Source organism: Heterodontus francisci, chromosome 1 (genome assembly GCF_036365525.1).
Source record: "Heterodontus francisci isolate sHetFra1 chromosome 1, sHetFra1.hap1, whole genome shotgun sequence".
Classification (NCBI taxonomy): domain Eukaryota; kingdom Metazoa; phylum Chordata; class Chondrichthyes; order Heterodontiformes; family Heterodontidae; genus Heterodontus; species Heterodontus francisci.
The window spans coordinates 53040665-53061410 of NC_090371.1; the positions used below are offsets into that span (position 1 = coordinate 53040665).

General features: G+C 45.1%; 1 protein-coding gene across 1 annotated transcript in view; it reads left to right on the forward strand.

The window, feature by feature from the left end:
• Window positions 1-20746, forward strand: part of dcc (DCC netrin 1 receptor) — a 1023267-nt gene that overhangs the window by 547100 nt on the left and 455421 nt on the right. The window contains exon 9 of the mRNA XM_068054526.1: window positions 6331-6451. Within this exon, the coding sequence (XP_067910627.1) occupies window positions 6331-6451 (121 nt within the window). The remainder of the gene's footprint in view (window positions 1-6330; window positions 6452-20746) is intronic.

Below are 20746 nucleotides of genomic sequence, written 5' to 3' on the forward strand. Positions count from 1 at the left end.
ATGCCAGCCAAGAGCGGCGTCTCAATTCATTCCATCTTCGCTGTCTCCGGAGAATACGGCATCAGGTGGCAGGACCGTATCTCCAACACAGAAGTCCTCGAGGCGGCCAACATCCCCAGCTTATACACACTACTGAGTCAGCGGCGCTTGAGATGGCTTGGCCATGTGAGCCGCATGGAAGATGGCAGGATCCCCAAAGACACATTGTACAGCGAGCTCGCCACTGGTATCAGACCCATCGGCCGTCCATGTCTCCGCTTTAAAGACGTCTGCAAACGCGACATGAAATCCTGTGACATTGATCACAAGTCGTGGGAGTCAGTTGCCAGCGTTCGCCAGAGCTGGCGGGCAGCCATAAAGGCGGGGCTATAGTGTGGCGAGTCGAAGAGACTTAGTAGTTGGCAGGAAAAAAGACAGAGGCGCAAGGGGAGAGCCAACTGTGTAACAGCCCCGACAAACAAATTTTTCTGCAGCACCTGTGGAAGAGCCTGTCACTCTAGAATTGGCCTTTATAGCCACTCCAGGCGCTGCTTCACAAACCACTGACCACCTCCAGGCGCTTACCCGTTGTCTCTCGAGATAAGGAGGCAAAGATATCACCAGTAGAACTCAGTGTTTAAAAGCTAGACAGTTTCAAGGCTTCTTATTTGGGGGAACTGGATGGTTCAGTGGGTTAATAAACTGTCCTTCTTACCTCTAACCCTGAAATTAAATCCGACACAGACTAATGGGATAGAAGACCCCTCTTTTTCCCAGAGATATGAGTCTTATATAAATTTAAGCACTCGTAACTCAGTTTCTGGTGTATGTTGGCCCACAATACAAACGCCCTTTTCACATACAAAGTGGGGATATTTTCTCTGCCATATATAATAAAATCATTGTTTATAATTCAATACATTTTGAGTTAGCAGCCCCTTCAACTCATAATGACACTCAAAACAGACCAAAGAGATAAGGACAGGAAAAGTGTCACATTGTGCGAGGACAGGTGTCCTACTGAGGTTCTATGCTAAAGCACATTGTCAGGGCAGAGTTCGCCACGCTATAACTGAACTTGGAATGCTTGATGCTGGCAAGTGTTTGAAATAGGAAATTGTTCCATCCCTAGAACTGATGAGCACAAAACAGTATTTTTGTTCATCTCTGCATAAGTTTTTTTTGAGCATTCATATTTAAATTGTGACGACTGATGATGGCATTATGGAAACTGGCTTAGAGGCTGGAAATTTACCTGTAGATATATGTTTGGTGAAGATGTTCTGTCACTACCAATGCTAATTTACTGCCACTGTATTTTTTTATATGCGTTCATGGCATGTGTGCATCACTGGCAAGGCCAGCATTTATTGCTTATCCCTAATTGCCCTTGAGAAGGTGTTCTTGAACTGCCGCAGTCCATGTGGTGTAGATACACCCACAGTGCTGTTAGGGAGGGAGTTCCTGGACTTTGACCCAATAACAATGAAGGAGTGATGATATATTTCCAAGTCAGGATGCTGTGTAACTTGGAGGGGGACTTGCATGATCAACAAATCCGTGAAGCTAATTTATTCAGTAATACTACCAGTACACGATGTTTAAATTAAAATGTTCCAAAAATCAGCTTAAATAAAACAAGGTATTGAAGTTAATCATAATTCTAATACATTGAATTTAGAGCTTCCCTTGACATTTCATTGAATTATCCAGTGCAGAACTGAGCAAGGAAAGGTCACAGCTTCCAACCCTAGTCTAATATTGAGTTAACTATGGAAAGACTTGCACTTATACAGCACTTTCACAACCATTGGATGTGTCAAAGCACTTTACAGCCAATGAAGTATTTTTGAAGCATAGTCACTGTTGTAGGAAATGCGGCAGCCAATTTACACCCAGCAAACTCCCACAAACAGCAATGTGATAATGACCTGTTTCTGATAATCTGTTTCTGTGATGTTGATTGAGAGATAAATATTGGCCAGGACACTGGGGAGAACTCCCATGCTCTTCTTCAAAATAGTGCTGTGGGATGTTTTACATCTACCTGAAAGGATTAACATTGCATCTGAAAGTCGACATCTCCAACAATGCAGCGCTCCCTCAGTACTGCTTTGGAGTGTCAGCTTTGATTTTTGTGTTCAAACCCTGGAATGAGACTTGAATGTAGAACTTTCTAACTTAAGAGGTGAGAGTGCTACCAACTGAGCCACAGCTGACATTTAAACTGTAGTTGGGACAGCGGTACAAGCACTAAAGTTAGCATGTTAGTGAGAAATGGGGACCAAGAATTAACTGGGGTTCACCCTTACAGGAAAATGCTTGTATCTGGAATTTTCATGAGGACAGGATCAAACTTGATTTCTTGGCCAAATGGTTCCGCAGACATTCACTATGCTTTTCTTCATTCATTCTCGGGATATGGTCATCGGTAGCAAGGCCAGCGTTTATTGCCGGCTCCTTGAGAAGGTGGTAGCAAGCCACTTCTTTGAGTTGCTGTGGTAAAGGTATACTCATGCATACAGAATGACCACTTGTATGAGGTACTGAATGGCTCCTGGTGCCCATAAAACTCCACCCCATTGTCAGGGTCTTCAGCGGAGGAGGAGAGACAATTTTAAAGTCTTGATCACGGCAATTGATCTTTAACATGGCAGCTTGCAGGGACCTTCATAGGAGAGTATAGCTACAGATAGCAGTCAGGAATCCTGAGTACCGGGGCAGAAACACAAAGACGAACTTGGGCTCAGCCATGCTCTGATTTATTTTGCAGTGGGACAATAGAGCACGAGCGTCGAGCCAACATTTCATTCTTAACAATGAGCTGGAAACAGCAACAGTGATGTTAGTGGCTTGGATGTGATCCAATTTTGAATCCCATTTGATAAACTGTTTACTCAGCTGTAAAGGACATTAAATGGCATTCTATTTCACTTTTCTTAACTGTGATTCCTGGTTTTGCACTTTCATGTGTGTAGTTTGAATTAATCTTCATCAAACTGATTTTTTTTTTATTTAAAAAAAGCCCTCCAAAACTACCAGCAAAAGGATCAGGGTAGCTCATGATTGGCTGTAAAATAGGATTGATGGTGATGGTTTGATTTCTCCCGGAATGCTCTGCTGCATAACATTTTTTATTTTATGCAAAGTTTTATGTCCCGTTATGACAAAGGCACAGATGAGTTTAAAACAATAAAATTGCAGGTAAACAAAAATCAACATTATTTTTATTCTCAGGCAGTGGGTGGCACTAATAAATCTGATAAGGCATGAGGAAAAACTTGTTTTACGCAGCAAGTGGTTGGGATCTGGAATTCACTGCCTGAGAGTGTGGTGGAGGCAGGGTTCAATCGTGGTTTTAATTAATTATCTGAATTGATTATCTGAAGAGAAAAGGATTTGCAGAGCTATGGGGAAAGGACAGGGAGGTTGGACTAGCTGGATTGCTGTGCAGAGAACTGGCACAGACTCGATGGGCCAAATGTCCTCTTTCTGTATTGTAGCCATTCTATGATTCGATGGCTACACTTTTTGCCAATCTTAGTTGTCTTGAAGACATTGTTTTTACAACTGAGTAGTTCTTGCATTTCAGAGAGCATTAAAAGGCAACTGTATAGTGAGGAACAGGCATCACAGATAGGAAGGGGCAGGCTCCCTTCCCTCAGTAGGTTTAATGGAATCATAGGATGATTACAGCACAGAATTAGGTCATTCAGCCCATCATGGCCATGCAGCTCTCTGCAAGAGCAACTCGCCTAGTCACACTCCCATGTCTTTTTCCCGTAGCCCTGCAAAATTTTTCTCTTCAGATAAATATCCAGTTTTCTTTTGAAAGTCACGATGGAATCTACCTCCGCCACACTCTCAGGCAGTGCATTTCAGATCCTAAATACTTGCTGCGTAAAAAAGGTTTTTCTCATGTTGCTGTTGCTTCTTTTGCCAACCACCTTAAATTGATGTCCTCTGGTTCTGAATCCTTCCAGCAATGGGAATAGTTTCTCCCTATCTGCTCTGTCCAGACCCCTCATGATTTTGAACACCTCTATCAAATCTCCTTAATCTTCTCCCTCCAAGGAGAACAATTCCAGTTTCTCCAATCTCTGCACATAACTGAAACTCTACATCCCTGGAAACATTCTTGTGAATCTTTTCTGCACCCTCTCTAATCCTCTTTTACCATAAAACAACATTTTTCATAGTCAGTTCTTTTTGGGGATAGACAATATATTAACCAGCTTTGATAAGTTTAACCCCATAAATTTCCATGGTGGGATTTGACTTGGTAACATTTAGGTTCTGTACTACTAAACAAACATTTCGGCTGTTAGTCCAGAACCATAATAGCCGTATTACTATGTCCACATAAGAGAACTAATACACTGGAACATGGCAAGAGGAAGGAGCCTTTCAGATATATCAGGTAGCTGTCCTGGTGGTTTAGTTGGGATTCTCAACAATACAGAGCAGTTGGTTCCAAGTTCAATTTCCAGTCACTGGTGATTTAGCCAAATTCAGCTGGAGCACTGAAATTGGTGTCAGAGTTTTAGGAATACAAATATCAGTCAGAGTTCCTTCTCTTAACCCCTATCCACTGAATCCTACTGAAAATGGTGGGCAGGATTTAGTGGCTGGGCCAAAAACGTGGTGGGAACCCCACCTCAGTCATTTGGAGACCCCCAACCCCGGCTCTATTTAATGGCTGCAGGCCAATTAACAGCCCAGCACAGTGATCTCCATCTCTTTATAGATGGGGATCTCGCCTCCAAGAGCTGCCAACCAATCAGAGGCCAGCATCTCAGTAGTATCGCCAGTGCCACCAAGTGCGGTGTCCACTGCCGTTACTGCAAGAGGCCTGGAACCAGGCCCCATGCTGAAACCCCAGACCTATGGTAAGTGAGGCGGGGTTGCTGGGGCAGGCTCTGGCAATGGGGGGAGGGAGGGTGGGTGTTGAGTACAGGGGAAGGGGTGGGGGGGGTGGGGTTTAGGGAAATGGGTTTGTTTCCCCCGGGGGCTCTTAGTGGGCCACAGATTGCCCACAGAGGAGGGCCCCTCCCTGAGGTTGCCTCATTTCACTGGGCAATCTCCCTGCATAGTGGAGCACCACCACCTCCCCACACCCCACTCCTGGCCTAATGCCAGTGGCAGTGGGAAGGGGCCCTTAAGTGGCTGATAATAGGCCTCTTAAGGGCCTCAATTAGTCCCTGGGCAGGCAAGCCATCTTTGGCCTTCTGCAGACGCGTCCTGTTGCAATTCTATGGACCCCTCTGCCTCCTAGCCCGTCTCTTGAATTCCTTCCCGAAACCTTTCCACCTCTCCACTGCCCTCTCTCCAGTTTAGCTTCTCTTTAAGACAATGACTGGAACATCTTGCACTTCCATAACTCCTTCAATGCAGAAAAATGCCCTCAGCTCAGAGTCGAAGAGGACGCCAAGGCTTCCAAACACAAAGCCCTAGTCAGGGTGAGGCACAGATGTGATACTCCAATCTGACTGCCTTTATGTTCTTACATTAAGCTAAATTTCTATTGTCTTTCAAACTGTCTGATCTCTAATTACCTATTTACATCTATTTATAGTATGAGTCTATAAGTGTCTTTCAGCATCTTACAGTTTATGGGATAGACATTAGTTTCTGCCCTTTGCCCAAACCATGAGGCCCGGGGATTGCCTGGAATTGATCCTCAGTTCTCATCTATATTTCAGGATGGGCTGCTGATACCAGTTATACCACTACAGGCAGCTTGCCACACAAGAAATATCATTTGCGAGCCGCCTACCTTGCCAGTGGCGGCCCTCAGTTAAGTTCCAGGAGGAGGGTTGGAGTTGGCAATGAGAGAGGGGAGAAATCATTAGGATTGTGGAGTCAGAGGGGAACATTTCTGCCAATCCTAGCTCCACAGAAAGGCTTTTTAAAAAAAAAATTAAAAGCCTTGCCTGCCCATCGACAAATTTTACATTGGGGCCCATCAGCAGGTGTTAGTCTCTAATTAACATATTTAAGCAGCTGCCCAGGATACCTACAATTTGAGTCCTATGAATTTAGTAGTAGGCCCAACACCTGCACAGAATGGCACAGGGCGCAGGCCGTCCCACTACTAAACTCTAATGCTTTGCCTCTATTTTACGCTCGAAAATGGGCACAGCACATACCAGCAGGCTCCCATGTGTCCATTTACCTGTATCTCCACAGCTTACTTGTCCATTTATCTACCTATCTGCAATCAATGTAAGTAAATATTGACTCTTCAGTAAAGCACAAACTGAATCTACACACGGTTTGATTGTCAAGTGCAAAGATTTTGCTGTTACTGTTAAATGATTTCACATTATGTATGTTTGCTCTGTTTTGTAGAGTGGCAGCAACCTACGAGTACTGGGCCTGGTGAAGTCAGACCAGGGTTTTTACCAGTGTGTGGCAGAGAACGATGCTGGGAATGTGCAGACCAGTGGACAGCTAATCATTCCAGAACCTGGTAAGACAATATAATCATAGACACCTATATCGCCTGCCTATAATTTTAATTTTTATTTCTATTTTCCCTTTTGAACGATGAAGTAATAATTTTGAAGGTGAGTACAGTTACCTTGTTACATTCATTCAAAATAATATTATACAAGTTATTTCCAAAAATTACATGATTTAGGGAAGTGCTTTGTATTTGAATCTTATTTACTGAATTCAGCTTAGTAGTGGCACTTTACAATTTACACAACCTGATGCGAACATTTACAGAGTCCTGTACCATTTAGTCGCATTGTGGATTGAGGGTTCCCAGGTCTTAATTTGGAAGAGGAGGTTTAGGCTCAACAGGATTGTTGGGTCAGGGGCTTCCAGTGTCTTTGCTGTGGGTAAGATTGGGGCAGGCCGTAGCCTAATGGACAATAAAAAGGAGGAACTTTCATTTATACTGTGCTTTCCATGTTCTGATTGTACTTTGCAGCTAGTGAATTATTTTGGAGAGTAATAAAAACAGAGAGTAAAGCTTCTACATATATATAAAGAGAATAGCTAATCTTAGTGTTGGTCCTTAGAGGATGAGACTGGGGGATTAATAATGGGAAAAGGAAATGGCAGAGACTTTGAACAAGTATTTTGTATCTGTCTTTACAGTAGAAGACACAAAAAGCATCCCAAGAATAGCAGAAAATCAAAAGGCAAAAGGGATGGAGGAACTTAAAACAATCACTATCACTAGAGAAAAAGTACCAGGAAATCTAATGGGACTGAAGGCTGACAGATCCTCTGGACCTGATGGCCTGCATTCTAGAGTCTTTAAAGAAGTGGCCGCAGAGATAGTGGATGCACTGGTTGTAATCTTCCAAAATTCCCTAGATTCTGGAAAGATCCCAGTGGATTGGAAGATGGGAAATGTAACACCTTTATTCAGGAAAGGTGGGGTTGGGGGGGGAAGATGTATTGGGTGCATTGGTGGTGGTGACAGAAAGCAGGAAACTATAGGCCAGTTAGCCTAATATCTGTCATTGGGAAAATGCTACAATCCATTATTAAGGAAGTAGTAGCAGGACATTTAGAAAATCATAATGCAATCAGGCAGCGTCAAAATGGTTTTATAAAAGGGAAATTGTGTTTGACAAGTTGAGGATGTAACAATCAGGATGGGTAAGGGGAACCAGTGGATGTAGGGTATTTGGATATACAAAAATGAAATTGATAAGGTGCCACATAAAAGGTACTACACAAGTTAAGAGCTCATGGTATTGGGGGTAATATATTAGCGTGGATAGATGATTGGCTAACGAACAGGAAACAGAGAGTCGGGATAAATGGGTCATTTTCAGGTTGGCAAACTGTGGAATGCCACAGGGATCAGTTTTGGGGCCTCAACTATTCATGATCTATATTAATGACTTGGATGAAAGAACAGAGTGTATTGTAGCCAAATGTGCAGATGATACAAAGAAAGGTAGGAAAGCAAGTTGTTAGGAGGACAGAAAGGGTGGAATTTTGCAAGAATGGCTTTGGTGGCGTGCGGGGTGATTTAATCAGGCGTGAGTTGTTTTTTCGGATTTCCGACCGTGGGATTTTGTTTTGCAAAATTAAGCGGTGTATTTGTGGATGTTCGGGGTTCCCCCAGCATGGTGGCGGACTGCGACTTTGCATTCATTACCATACCATGAATACTCATTACCAAACACTTAGTTCAAGTTAAGTCTTACCTGCCAGATTAAGTGAATGGCGAGTGGTATTCCCATGCCACCCTGTTCATGTTCATTTGAACATGCTTACAATAGTTGGCTTTGTGTTGTTGTGTCTGAGGTCAGCGTTTTTCTTTCTTGAACTCATTGGCAAAAGGAACGCCAACATTGGAATGGATGTTTGGCTCCGGGCCCGGCACCAGTAAGGGTGATTCTTCTTAGGGGGTGGTGGCGAAGGCATGGGAGGGTGTAAATGGAGGAGAAAGGGAGGGTACTCGGGGAGGAAAGGGTGCATGGAGGATCAGGGGAGGGAAGAGGGGAGCATCTAGGGTGTGTCGTGATTGTTGTTGCTGCTCAAGCTGGACGTGGGTGGCTGCGGGGGTGGTGGGTTAATTTGAGCGTTACAGTCAACAGATGGTCATGAGGGGCCGGAAGAAAGGGATGAGTGCTGTCAATGTGAGGGACCTGTGGGGCAAATTCAGGGTACTGGCTGGCAGAGGGAACGGTCACAGTCAATGAGGGCAAATGGATTCTGTAAGGGGGAAAGTCGAGACTTATGGTTAGGTACTCTATGGCATCATAGGGGAATGGGACTTGGCAATAATATTCAGGTGGATTTCAGGAGGATCAAGGGTCAGAGTGGGCATTTCAATGGTAACAGGAGTAGAAACGGTGGGGAGAGATGGCATGAATAAATTGATTGTGACACTGTGCGTGGTAATGGGGGGAGGTTCAATGGTAACAGAGGGAAGGGTTAAGGTTACATTGGGTGGGTCAAGGGTGATGGGTGCAGTCTGGAAGGTGGCAGGAGGAGGTTGGAAGGTGGGTAAACTTGCCTTACAAGTTACGCACACCACTTTCTCGAATGATAATGCAAACCACATGGCCACTCATGGATTGCACGGCGAGTGGAAGGAGACAAATGATGGTGGGTCGGTACTCAAAAATAAAAGCAAAATACTGCGGATGCTGGAAATCTGAAATAAAAACAAGAAATGCTGGAACCACTCAGCAGGTCTGACAGCATCTGTGGAAAGAGAAGCAGAGTTAACATTTCGGGTCAGTGACCCTTCTTCGGAAGGGTCGGTACTCAATCTGGCTGCAATTTTAAGGCACAGAAAAGAGAACTGCTCATTGCCTCGATGGTTCAGCTGATTGGCAGCAGAAGACTGAATTTGAAGGTTATGCTCATTTCATTATTTGCAAAGCTGCAGTAATAAGAGTGTCATACCCCCAATTTGGCCAATAACACGGGAAAAAGAGCAGAGGGAGTGACTCATGATGACTGAATGACAACAACAGGCAGAACAAGAAAATGAGGATGCTGCAAATTATAACATCCAGGAATGGATCTATCAAAGACAGGCGCTGGCCTGTCATCGTATCCTCCGGATAAAGACAAATCATCCTCAAATGTCAGAGAGGCGATGCCAGAGACGCCTAAGGATGTCACTTGAACGTGCACAATATTTACAGCATCTTTACAGCACCTTCATGCTCAAAACTGTTTCTTCTTATGTTTCGTATCCCACTATGTCTAGGTGCAACCCTGACATTAGCAGTTGAGGTGGAGGCAGTCTGCTCAGTGCACTACCTCGGTGCTGTGGATGCCCATGGCGGGCAGCCTCTGAAGGGATGGGTCCTTGATGGCGCCATCCTACTGGAGGTCTGCAGCAAGGGTGATTGCGTATATCCCGTGTGTTAGCCTGCTGGAGGTAAGGGGGTCAAAGTCTGGGGGAAAGATGAGACGCCGCTTACTCTAGGTGGTGTCCTGAGCCAAAGGTCCTGGGGCAGCTGGCATGTGCTCCTCCTCCATCTGTGTGCACAATGGCACCTGACTGTCTCCCTGAGGGGAAAGAGCACCTGGAGGGAGGTCCAGGCTCCTCATCCCCTCTCGCTTAGACTCTGCTGCATGGAGCCCATGACCATGGAGTGCAGGTTAGATCACATATGGCCTGAGTGGTCAACCAGACTTGCCACGGAGCTCAACAGACTCTGCTGAGCAAGTCATATGCTCAAATGTTGGGACATTGGAGACGTCATGGCTTGCATGGACTCCTCCATGGCACGCACAAAGCCACGCATGACCTCAGGCATCTCTGACATATTTTCCACATGGCTTTGGTGCACATCCAGCAGACTTCTTGTAGCAACAAACAGAGGCTCATCATGAGCGTGGGGCTGAGCAGGGGCTGGTCCTCAGCAGTCCTCTGGTTGTCAGGGGACCCGGCTGGCACATGCTCCCTCAGCTGCTGGGACGTGCTTGTGTTGTGCACACCAGCTTGTGACCCAGATTCTAATCTTAAATCCCCCGCCCCCCACGGACCATGTGAATGGATCTCCGCTGGTGAAGGTGGAAGCAGATGCAGGTGACAGTGCACCCTCTGGGGCATCGGCTTGTTCTTCCTCCCCAGAGGAGGAGTCTTGGGCCATGGGGCGTTCTGCAGCTCGAGTGCAGGCACCTGCGGTGGAGACACAAACAAAGGCACATTAAGCACCATCTGTAAATGAGTTCACACACTTTTCTTTGGTGTGGACATATGCAAGACTGAAAATGACACTTCATCCTTAATCCTTGAAGATCCTGCCTCACCATCTGCGATCACCCTGCCTCCCTGCTCTCTCGCAATTTCTGCAGCCTCCTCCTCAGCTGGTGTCAGCACCCAGAGGTCTGGGACACCTCCACCTGCCTTTGCCTGCTCGTGATGGTTGTGGGTGCGTTTATCCTGCAAGAGACAGTGCAGATTTAATGACATGTCAAAAGATGCATCACAGCCATTCCATACATGCATCAACATCAATCATTCCAGAGTGACTTTCGGACAACACATCCAAGAACATAAACAATGCCATCGTCATCTATGTCCACAATCATTTAGTGCATGGCACCAAGGCTGCTCACACATTCCACTGCATGCCTTGTCTACCCTCTTTCTTAAAGTCATGGAGCAAAACAATGGAGCAGCTTTGCCAAGACTACTTACCCTCGCCAATCTGAGCAAGTCATTGATAAATTTCTGGCACTGAACCCAGGTTTGGCATGTCACCCCAAGGTTCGAGACCTTCTCTGCTACCTCAATCCAGACTGCCTTGGTCAGGCAGGAGGGTCTTTTGACTCTATCTGCAGGGAAGAGGACCTCCCACCTTTCCCTGATGGCCTGGAGAAGAACCTGCTGGGAGACGTCACTAAACCTTGGGGCAAGACACTGCCTGCTCACTGACATTTTTTTTATTTGTTCATGGGATGTGGGTGTTGCTGACTGGGCCAGCATTTATTGCCCATCCCTAATTGCCCATCCCTAATTGCCCTTGAATTGAGTGGCCATTTCAGAGGGAATTTTAAGAGTCAACCACATTGCTGTGGATCTGGAGACCGGATAAGGACGGCAGATTTCCTTCCCTAAAGGACATTCATGAACCAGATGGGTTTTTACAACAATTGACTAGTTTTTTAATTCCAGATTTATTAACTGAATTCAAATTTTACCATCTGCTGTGGTGGAATTGGAACCCATGTGCCCTAAGCATTAGCCCAGGTCTCTGGGCTACCAGTCCAGTGACATTACCACTACGCCACCACCTCCCCTGCTTTGCTTTTGCTGCAAGGGGAAAAATGTAGAGTTGGTGCTGGGTTTGACAAATTAAGGAAGGAAAAAGCATTTAGAAAGAAGTTAGAGATTTAATTCTGATAACTCTGAAGAGACTTACATAACACAAAGATTGCTGCTTCTTGAGGCTGGAAACACAGAATGCTTTATATCCATGCCAATCATGGTGCTTGACTGAGTGACGGTGGGTTCCACCAATGAAAGTCCGTCTCCGCCACATGATCCCACGTGTCTTCCGTGCAAGTTGCCGCAGCATTCATTTAAATATAGAATTGTGTGGGATATAGGAAAATTGGTGGTTCTGCCATCGGCAATGCCGGGGGACTCTCAAAATCGTATGTGAATTGCAGAAAGTTAGCATGTAGGCACAGTAAGTAATAGGAAGCCAAATGGAATGTTGCCACTTATTGCATGGGGCATGGAGTATATAAGTAGGGAAGTCTTGCTACAACTATTCGGGGCATTGGTGAGACCACACCTAAAGTATTGTATACAGTTTTGGTCACCTTACTTAAGGATGGGGATATACTTGCATTGGAAGCAGTTCAGAGAAGTTTCACTAGGTTGATTCCTGGGATGAAGGGGGATGATAAGGAAAGGTTGAGCAGGGTGGGCCTATACTCATTGACGTTTAGAAGATTGAGAGATGATCTTCTTGAAAAATGTAAGATTCTGAGGGGGCTTGACAGGGTAGATGCTGAGAGGATGTTTCCCTTTGTGGGGGAATCTAGAACTAGGGGGCACAGTTTCAAAATAAGGAGTCTCTCTTTTAAGATGGAGATGAGGAGGAATTTCTTCTTTCAGAGGGTTGTTAATCTTTGGAATTCTCTTCCCCAGAGAGCAGTGGAGTCTGGGTCATTGAATATATTCAAGGATGAGTTATTCAGATTTTTGATCTATAAGGGAGCCAGTGGTTAAGGGAAGCAGGTAGGAAAGTGGAGTTAAGGTCACAATCAGATCAGCCATGATCTTATTGAATGGTAGAGCAGGCTGGAGGGGCTGAATGGCCTACTCCTGTTCCTATTTCTCATGTTTTTATGTTCATATGTACCTACCCAATCTGCCCTCAGTTCCACACCAATGTGTTTGCTTCTTAACTTCCCTCTGAAGTGGCCTAGCAAGCCACTCAGTTGTATCAAACTGCTTGCAGTCAAAAACAAGGCCCAACACCACCTTCTCAAGGCAATGAGGGATGTATAATAAATGTAAGTGATGCCTACATTTAAGAATGATTTTTTTTTAAAAAGCAACTTTCTTTTTTAAGAGAACAAATTGAACAATTTCACACCGCAAGACATCACAAACAGAAATGGGATAAATGAATAATAAATCTGTTTGGTGAAGTTGGTTGAGGGATAAATCTTGGCCAGGACACTGGGAGAACTTTCCTATTCTTTAAAAAAAAATGCTGCAGCATCTTTTATCATAAGCAATGGGACCTTAGTTTAACATATCATCTAAGAGAAGGTCCCTCCAACAATGCAGCACTCCTTCAGTGCTGTATGTTAAGTGTTCAACCTACATCAAAAAGTTCCTGCAGTGAGATTTGATTGTACCATTAGCTCAGCGCAAGAAAGCTATTACTGAACTACACTAACAATTAAAGTGCCTTGGTCAGCTGATGATACCAGGATCCTTACAGGAACTTGGCTTTTAAAATGTTTCAGTCTGTGTTATTATTTGTTCAAAGCGCTGCTGACCTCTGCTCCCTGCAAATAATTGCAGAAAGTCACTGAAATCGCTGAACTCTCACCAACAGGGAAGAGCTTTCAGCACTGAGATTTTGGGTCTGTGCTTTCTGGTAACTGTGCTGACAGCCCACATCCCATAAATAGAGAATCTAAAGGATGGTGTTTTATTTGTTTGTTAAACAAAGTAGGATTCTGTACCTTGTAAAGCAACATGATATCAGGGAAGGATCCAGTCCCAATTTTTACTACAGAAATGTTCAAGGGTTGCCAAGAGCAGCTGGCTGTGCAGCTTCCTGCAACAAATTACCCACTCACGGATGGGCAGATTTGAAATCTCTCTGCCTTGGGATTCGCAAGTGAATGGTGTACTGCCTTAGGAGGAGGAGGCACTGAAGCGAGTCCTTTCATCCAGTCTACTGTTTTGTGGCCATTATCCACCTAACTGGAAGAGTACCTTCAGATACCCATGAAACTGGGACAAAATGTATGGCAAGTGGCACAAGAAACTTCTCTGACAGACTTCTTTGCAGGATACAAGAAACAGCTTGCTATCACATAAGCAATCTTGCACTAATCTCTCTCACCATCACAAGTTTCCTCACCTCACCCCATTTTACCATTATCACTGTGAACAACACACTCCTGAACTTTCCCCTTTTGCTCTTCCTAAATTTTGAATGTGGTACCTACACATTCTTTCTCCCAGCACCCTTACCTCATTGAAAACTCATTGTTTCCTATTCTAACTCACTCTACTCCAGGCTATTCTTAATTCTTTCAGCCTTTTCTTCTTTTATAACTTAAGCTTGTTATTTAATAGTGGCTGGAAAATGGTGCATGTTACTAATTACGCTGTGTTGACCTTGCAATGTGAATTGCTAATATGCTTTCCCATTCCAATGAAGCTTTGCATTGGAGTACTAATCCTCAAAATTTACTCCTCAATCACTATTTCTTAATTTACATTGTTTTCTCTTCTACTCGTTTGGACTTTGTTGTGTCCTGCACTATGGATGTTGGCCCTCCAATTGATTTTCTCAACCTCAAAAAGCACAGAAGAAGACAGATAGAAATGAATAGAGGGTGAGGAAAAAGGAATCAGTGTTACATCCACTCATTTTACAGACTCTGTCAGGTTGCCCTTTTATTTCCCATTGGTAAGTCTCCTCAGCTTTTGAATCTTGAGACCAACATGTAGTTCTATATCTCATGCTGTGTTTTGCCAAAGTAGCTACTAAGAACAGGAGAACTGAGCTGTTAAATGTAGGAACATTGGAATGTATAGGACCAGGAAATGTCATTTCAGTCCATGTGCCTGGTCTCAGGGTTATTTTTGAGTCACCTTTGGATGCAAACATTGGGGTTGAATTCTTTTGGAGCTGTTCTCACTCCGTAACTTTGGTGGAGGTGCTGCAGAAACCCTGTTGGTGCTTCTCAATAGGGTTTCCACTGCAAATCCGGCAAAGTTATGGCAACAGACTGGGAGCAACTCCAGAGAGATTCCTAGGAATTGAAGTTGCGGGGCCTGTGGAATATCGGTGGTTATTATAACACTGCAGTATCTATATTCCACCAGTAGAGGGAGGATTATCATTCCCTTCATAACTCACTGGAAACAGAATCTGGGTCTTTTTGTGCAGTTTTCGTGAGGCACCATCAGATCCCAGCTGATAGATATGTCCATAACCTGCCAAAATACCCTGGAGTCTAAATAGTGTACACTATCCAAAAAGGAAAATAGTCCTAATGGGAAATAGTTTGCAATGCAAAATGTAAAGGTTTTTTTTACCTACAAAGAAGATAATTACCATGACAGTTCAGAAAATATCAAAACTAATTATAAACCATTTAGTGTCTGTTCTTTGCAGAAAAGCATTTTGTGTGAACAAAGCTTTTATTTATTAAGAAAAAAACACATTTTGTTTATAATGCTCCTGAGAAGCGTTAATTACATTATGTTTAATTACACTTAAAAGCGATATAAATACAGGTTGTTGTTAGAACAGCCAAGGCCTACAGAGCAGCAGACCACCAATGTTGAAAAGAATCAGTGTGTAGATAACGTGAAATTAGTTTTGAAAATCTGCAGATTACAACAGCAAGGGAAGACTGAGGGAAGCAAATAGAGTGTCACAGTTTTGAGATACAAACAGGGAATATTGGCAATACACAACAGGCCAGTCATCATCCATAAAGGAAAAAGACAGATTAACTTTTGTGTGTATACCCTTCATCAGGACTGAAGACTCTGTTTTTGTTATCCTGGAAAAAGATGGATTAGAGTAGGTTGACTGTGAATAGTCTTGAGTTTAACTATAAAGAGAGATGGTAGCATTGTAGTAGTGTTACTGAGCTAGTAATCCAGTAGGTCCCAGGCTAATGGCCTGGGGGGACAGGTTCAAATCCCACCACATCAGCTGGTGGAATTTAAATTCAATTAATTCATAAATATCTGGAATTGAAAGTTAATCCCAGTAATGGTGCTATGAAACTACTGTTGATTATCATAAAAACCCATCTGGTTCACCAATGTCCTTTAGGGAGGGAAATCTGCTGCCCTTATCTGGTCTGGCCTACATATGACTCCAGACCCACAGCAATGTGATTGACTGCTGACTGCCCTTGGAAATGGCTTAGCAAGTCACTCAGTTGTCAAGGGCAAATAGGGATGGGCAACAAATGCTGGCCTTGGCAGTGATGCCCACATCCCATGAAAGAATGAAAAAAAAACTGATGGAAATCAGGTGTGTACACCCAAGATTTCTTAATCTTCACACTCTGGAGGGGAGTGACCTGGACTTGGGTATGCAGAGCATCATTTCAAAGTTTGCAGATGAAATAAAACTCGGAAATGTAGCAAACAAAGAGGAGGATAATAGGAAACATTAAGAGGACTCACATAAAGTGGTGAAATGGGCAGACATATGACAGATAAAGTTTAATGCAGTGAAGTGATGCAATTTGGAAGGAAGAATGAGGAAGGGCAACTAAATGGTTCAATTTTAAAGGAGGTGCAGGAACAGAGAGACCAGGGGCCAGATTTTCAAAGTGGAGGCAGGAAACCGAATCTGCCTTCTCTGGTAAGCTGATTCAGATTGCAATTTTCAAGTGGGAAAGCTTTAATTGGAATGGAGATGGGTTTCCTGTCCTCTTAGAGACAGTGGAATTGAAAATGGCCGTGGATCAGATCAAATGTAGGGCTCATGTAGACTTCCATGGCAGCCATCATTGAGGCTGCTGGTTGTCCTGAGGGAGAGATCTGTCTTCCACAGCACCTGAGGGAAGCGAGATTTCACGGGGGAGCTGGAAGCCCAGCCCTAGAGGCAGGGCAGACCTTCGCTTCGTCAATGCCCAACTGGATTTAACACTGGAGGCTGAGGAAGAGGAAGGAGGTCCTCCTCCTGGATGGTGGCAGGAGGAGGTCCCCTCATCATGCAGCATGAGCTCCTCTCTGTTCAGTGTTATACCCCTCTTCCTCCTCCTCTCTTTCCTCCTGCTCCTCCCTCGATGAGCTGCACCTTCCAGACCCTCACTGGTCCACAACTCTCTGAAGGCCCATGTTATGGAGAGTGCAGCAGACCACCACAATGGCCAAGACCCTTGCCGGAGGATATTGGTGGGTGCCATCCGACTGATCCAGGCACCAGAATCGCATCTTCACAAACCCAATGGCCTGTTCAATGGTTGGTCTGCTGAGCAGGTGGCATTGGTCCTTTCACCTCTGCGCCTCTGTGAGGCCCTGTAAAGGGGTCAGTAGCCATCTCTTCAAGGGATGTCCTTGTCCCCTTGGATCCATTCATGCACTTGGGGAGATGAAGTGAAGGACGGAGGCAGCCTGGACTGGCGGAGGATTAAGGAGTCATGGCAGCTGCCAGGGAAGCTAATGCCCATAAAGGAAGCCCTTGTGGTTGCAGACGAGTTGGACATTGAGGGCATGGAAGCCCTTCCTGTTGATGAATCTCACTGGTCAGTCGTTGAGTGCCTTGATGGCCACATGGTTCAAGCAATGATGCCCTGCACCTGAAGGATTCCATCAATGGTGGCAAACCCCTAAGCCCACTGTGCCAGCTCAGGTCCATCTGTGTCAAAGTGGGTGCAGTCTTGAGTAGGGCATCCGTGACCTGCCCGATGGCCTAATGAGATGCCAATTGTGAGATGCCACCTGGGTCCACAGCTGATCCCTGGAACGATCTGGTTGCACAGAAGTTCAGGGCACCTGAGACCTTGATGGCTACAGGTAGGGGACTGCCATGGGGGCCGTGAGGCTTCAGGTCATTATGGATCAGGACACACAGGACCGAGACCATCTGCCAGGATAAATACATCCCCCTACGGCACTGGCAGTCTGTCATTTTCAGGTAGCTGACTCTTGGGCTGTGCAGCTGATGTGTTGGGTCCTTGCAGCACCCAGCTGTGCTCCTCTGGCCTCCTGCTGTACAGGAGGTTTCAACAGCCACAGATCAATCTTGGCTGCTCTGTCCAATGTCAAGGTAGCCTGTTCCCATCTGAACTTAGCTGGGCTTGTACATTCACAATGCCTTCCCCTGCCAACCCCAGCTGCCACAGTGATGCCAATGGCCTCACGTCCCTCTTTGGTTTCCTGACACACTCCACTGAGATATGCCACACTTTCAGCTGCAGCAATAGCCACACTGAGGCACCTCTGAAGTAGCTGAGCATTATTTGCTGCCTCTGCTTTATTTTAAAAAAACCTTCCCATAGCCCTCATGGCCTTCCACACTATTCACGTCTTCACAACCATATTGTGTTCCCGCAATGGCTTGTTCCTCGTTCCCAGCCTTTAAAAATTGTTCCCTGAAACTGCCAAGCCTGTTAATGAGCTCTTTAATGAACTCAACAGGCAATTAATAGAATGCGGGTGTCAGACCCATTCTCTCCCTGCTGGTTGCACTTAATTAAAAAAAACACAGCACATTCTGGAGGTGGCAACATCCAGTGCCGACCTCCGAGAACCTGATATTCTAATTGTACTCGCAACTGTTCCCGCCCCCAACCGGCTTTGAAGATCTGGCCCGAGTGGTCGATATACACAAATATTTGAAGGTGATGGGACAAGTTGAGAAGGCTGTTAAAAAGGCAAACTTTCTGTTACCTCAGGATACTTCAGATACTACTTCATAAGCAATGTCATGGTGTATAACAGCAAGGAAGTTATGCTAGACCTTTATAAATCATTGATTATGCCTCAGTGGGGCATTGTGTTCAGTTCTGAGCATGACACTTTAGGAAGGATGTCAAGACCTTGGAGAGGGTGCCAAAGAGATTTATTGACATGGTACCAACATAGCAGGGTCATTGGAGATCTCGGGAGTGGTTGTCCCTCCCTTTTTGCGGGTCACGCTAGGCCCGGGTATGGGTCCCATGCTCAGGGTTATGAGCCATGGCCATGGTGGAACGAGCAAACTTTCGATAGTGATTGCAGAAGAGCTAGAACCTTAAGGAACCTTCAACTCTCTTACAGTCTTATGCTCAGTTTGGGTTCTGCCAGGGACACACAGCTCCTGACCTCATTACAGCCTTGGTCCAAACATGGACGAAAGAGCTGAACTCCAGAGGTGAGGTGAGAGAGACTGCCCTTGACATCAAGGCAGCATTTGACTGAGTATGGCATCAAGGGTCCCTAGCAAAACTGGAGTCAATGGGAATCAGGGGGAAAACTCTCTGCTGGTTGGAGGCGTACCTAACACAAAGGAAAATAGTTGTGGTTGTTGCAGGTCAACCATTTCAGTTCCAGGACATCACTGCAGGAGTTCCTGAAGGTAGTGTGCTATGCCCAACCATCTTCAGCTGCTTCATCAATGAAACTCCCTCCATCATAAGGACAAAAGTGGGGATATTTGCTGATGAATGCACGATGTTCCGCACCATTCATGACTCCTAAGATACTGCAACAGCGTATGCCCATATGTAGCAAGACCTGGACTACATCCAGGCTTGGGCTGATAAGTTGCAAGTAAACATTCGCGCCGCACAAGTGCCAGACAATGACCATCTCAAATAAAAGAGAATCTAACCATCTCCCCATGACATTCAATGGCAGTACCATCACTGAATGTCCCAATAGCAACATCCTGGGGGTCACCATTGACCAGAATCTGAACTGGACCAGCCACATAAATGCTGTGGCGACAAGAGCAGGTCAGAGGCTAGGAATCCTGCGGTGAGTAACTCATCTCCTGACTCCCCAAAGCCTGTCCACCATCTACAAGGCACAAGTCAGGAGTGATGGAATACTCTCCACTTGCCTGGATGGGTGCAGCTCCAGCAACACTCAAGCAGCTCAACACCATTCAGGACAAAGCAGCCCATTTGATTGGGATCCCATCCACCACTTTCAACATTCACTGCCTTCAACCACCAACACACAGTGGCAGCAGTGCATACAAGTCACCAAGGCTCCTTCGACAGCACTTTCCAAACCTGTGAGCTCTACCGCCTAGAAGGTCTAGGGCAACAGATGCCTGGGAACAGCACCACCTGCCACATACCATCCTGACTTGGAACTATATCGTCGTTCCTTCACTGTTGTTGGGTCAAAATCCTGGAACTCCTTTCCTAACAGCACTGTGGGTGTACCTACCTCCCATGGACTGCAGCAGTTCAAGAAGACAGCTCACCACCACCTTCTCGGGGGCAATTAGGGATGGGCAGCAAATGCTGGCCTAGCCAGCGACGCCCACATCCCACGAATTAATTTTTAAAAATCCTTCGGTAGAGGACTTTTGTTTCCTTTAAGCACACATGTACTTTTTTCCTAGTCATATTGCTCATTTCTCATGGAAGTTAATAAATGGGAGGCTGTTATGAGCAACTGAACAGGAATGTGCAGGATCATAAGATGTGGGGAAATGAACAGAGGACCTACCCTGGGGCAGATCAGCACTACTACTACCGGGGTTGAGAAAGTTCAGTTAAGTGGAGGAACTGGAGGATCTGGAATTGTTCTCCTTAGAACAGAGAAGGTTAAAGGGAGATTTAATAGAAATGTTCTAAATTATGAGGGGCTTTGATAAAGTAAGTGGGTCGAACCTGTCGCTATTACTAGAAGGGGTGCTAACACGAGGTCACATGCTTAAGGTAAAAGAACCAGAGAAGAGATGAGGAGATTTTTTTTACATAGTGAGTTGTGATCGGGAATGCAGTGTCTGAAAAGGGGGTGGAAGCAGATTCAAAATTTACTTTTGAAAGCGAAATGGACATATACTTGAAGGGAAAAAAAATTGTAGGGCTATTGGGAAAGAACAGGGAGTGGAACATATTATATAGCGCTTTCAAAGAGCTAGCATAGGTA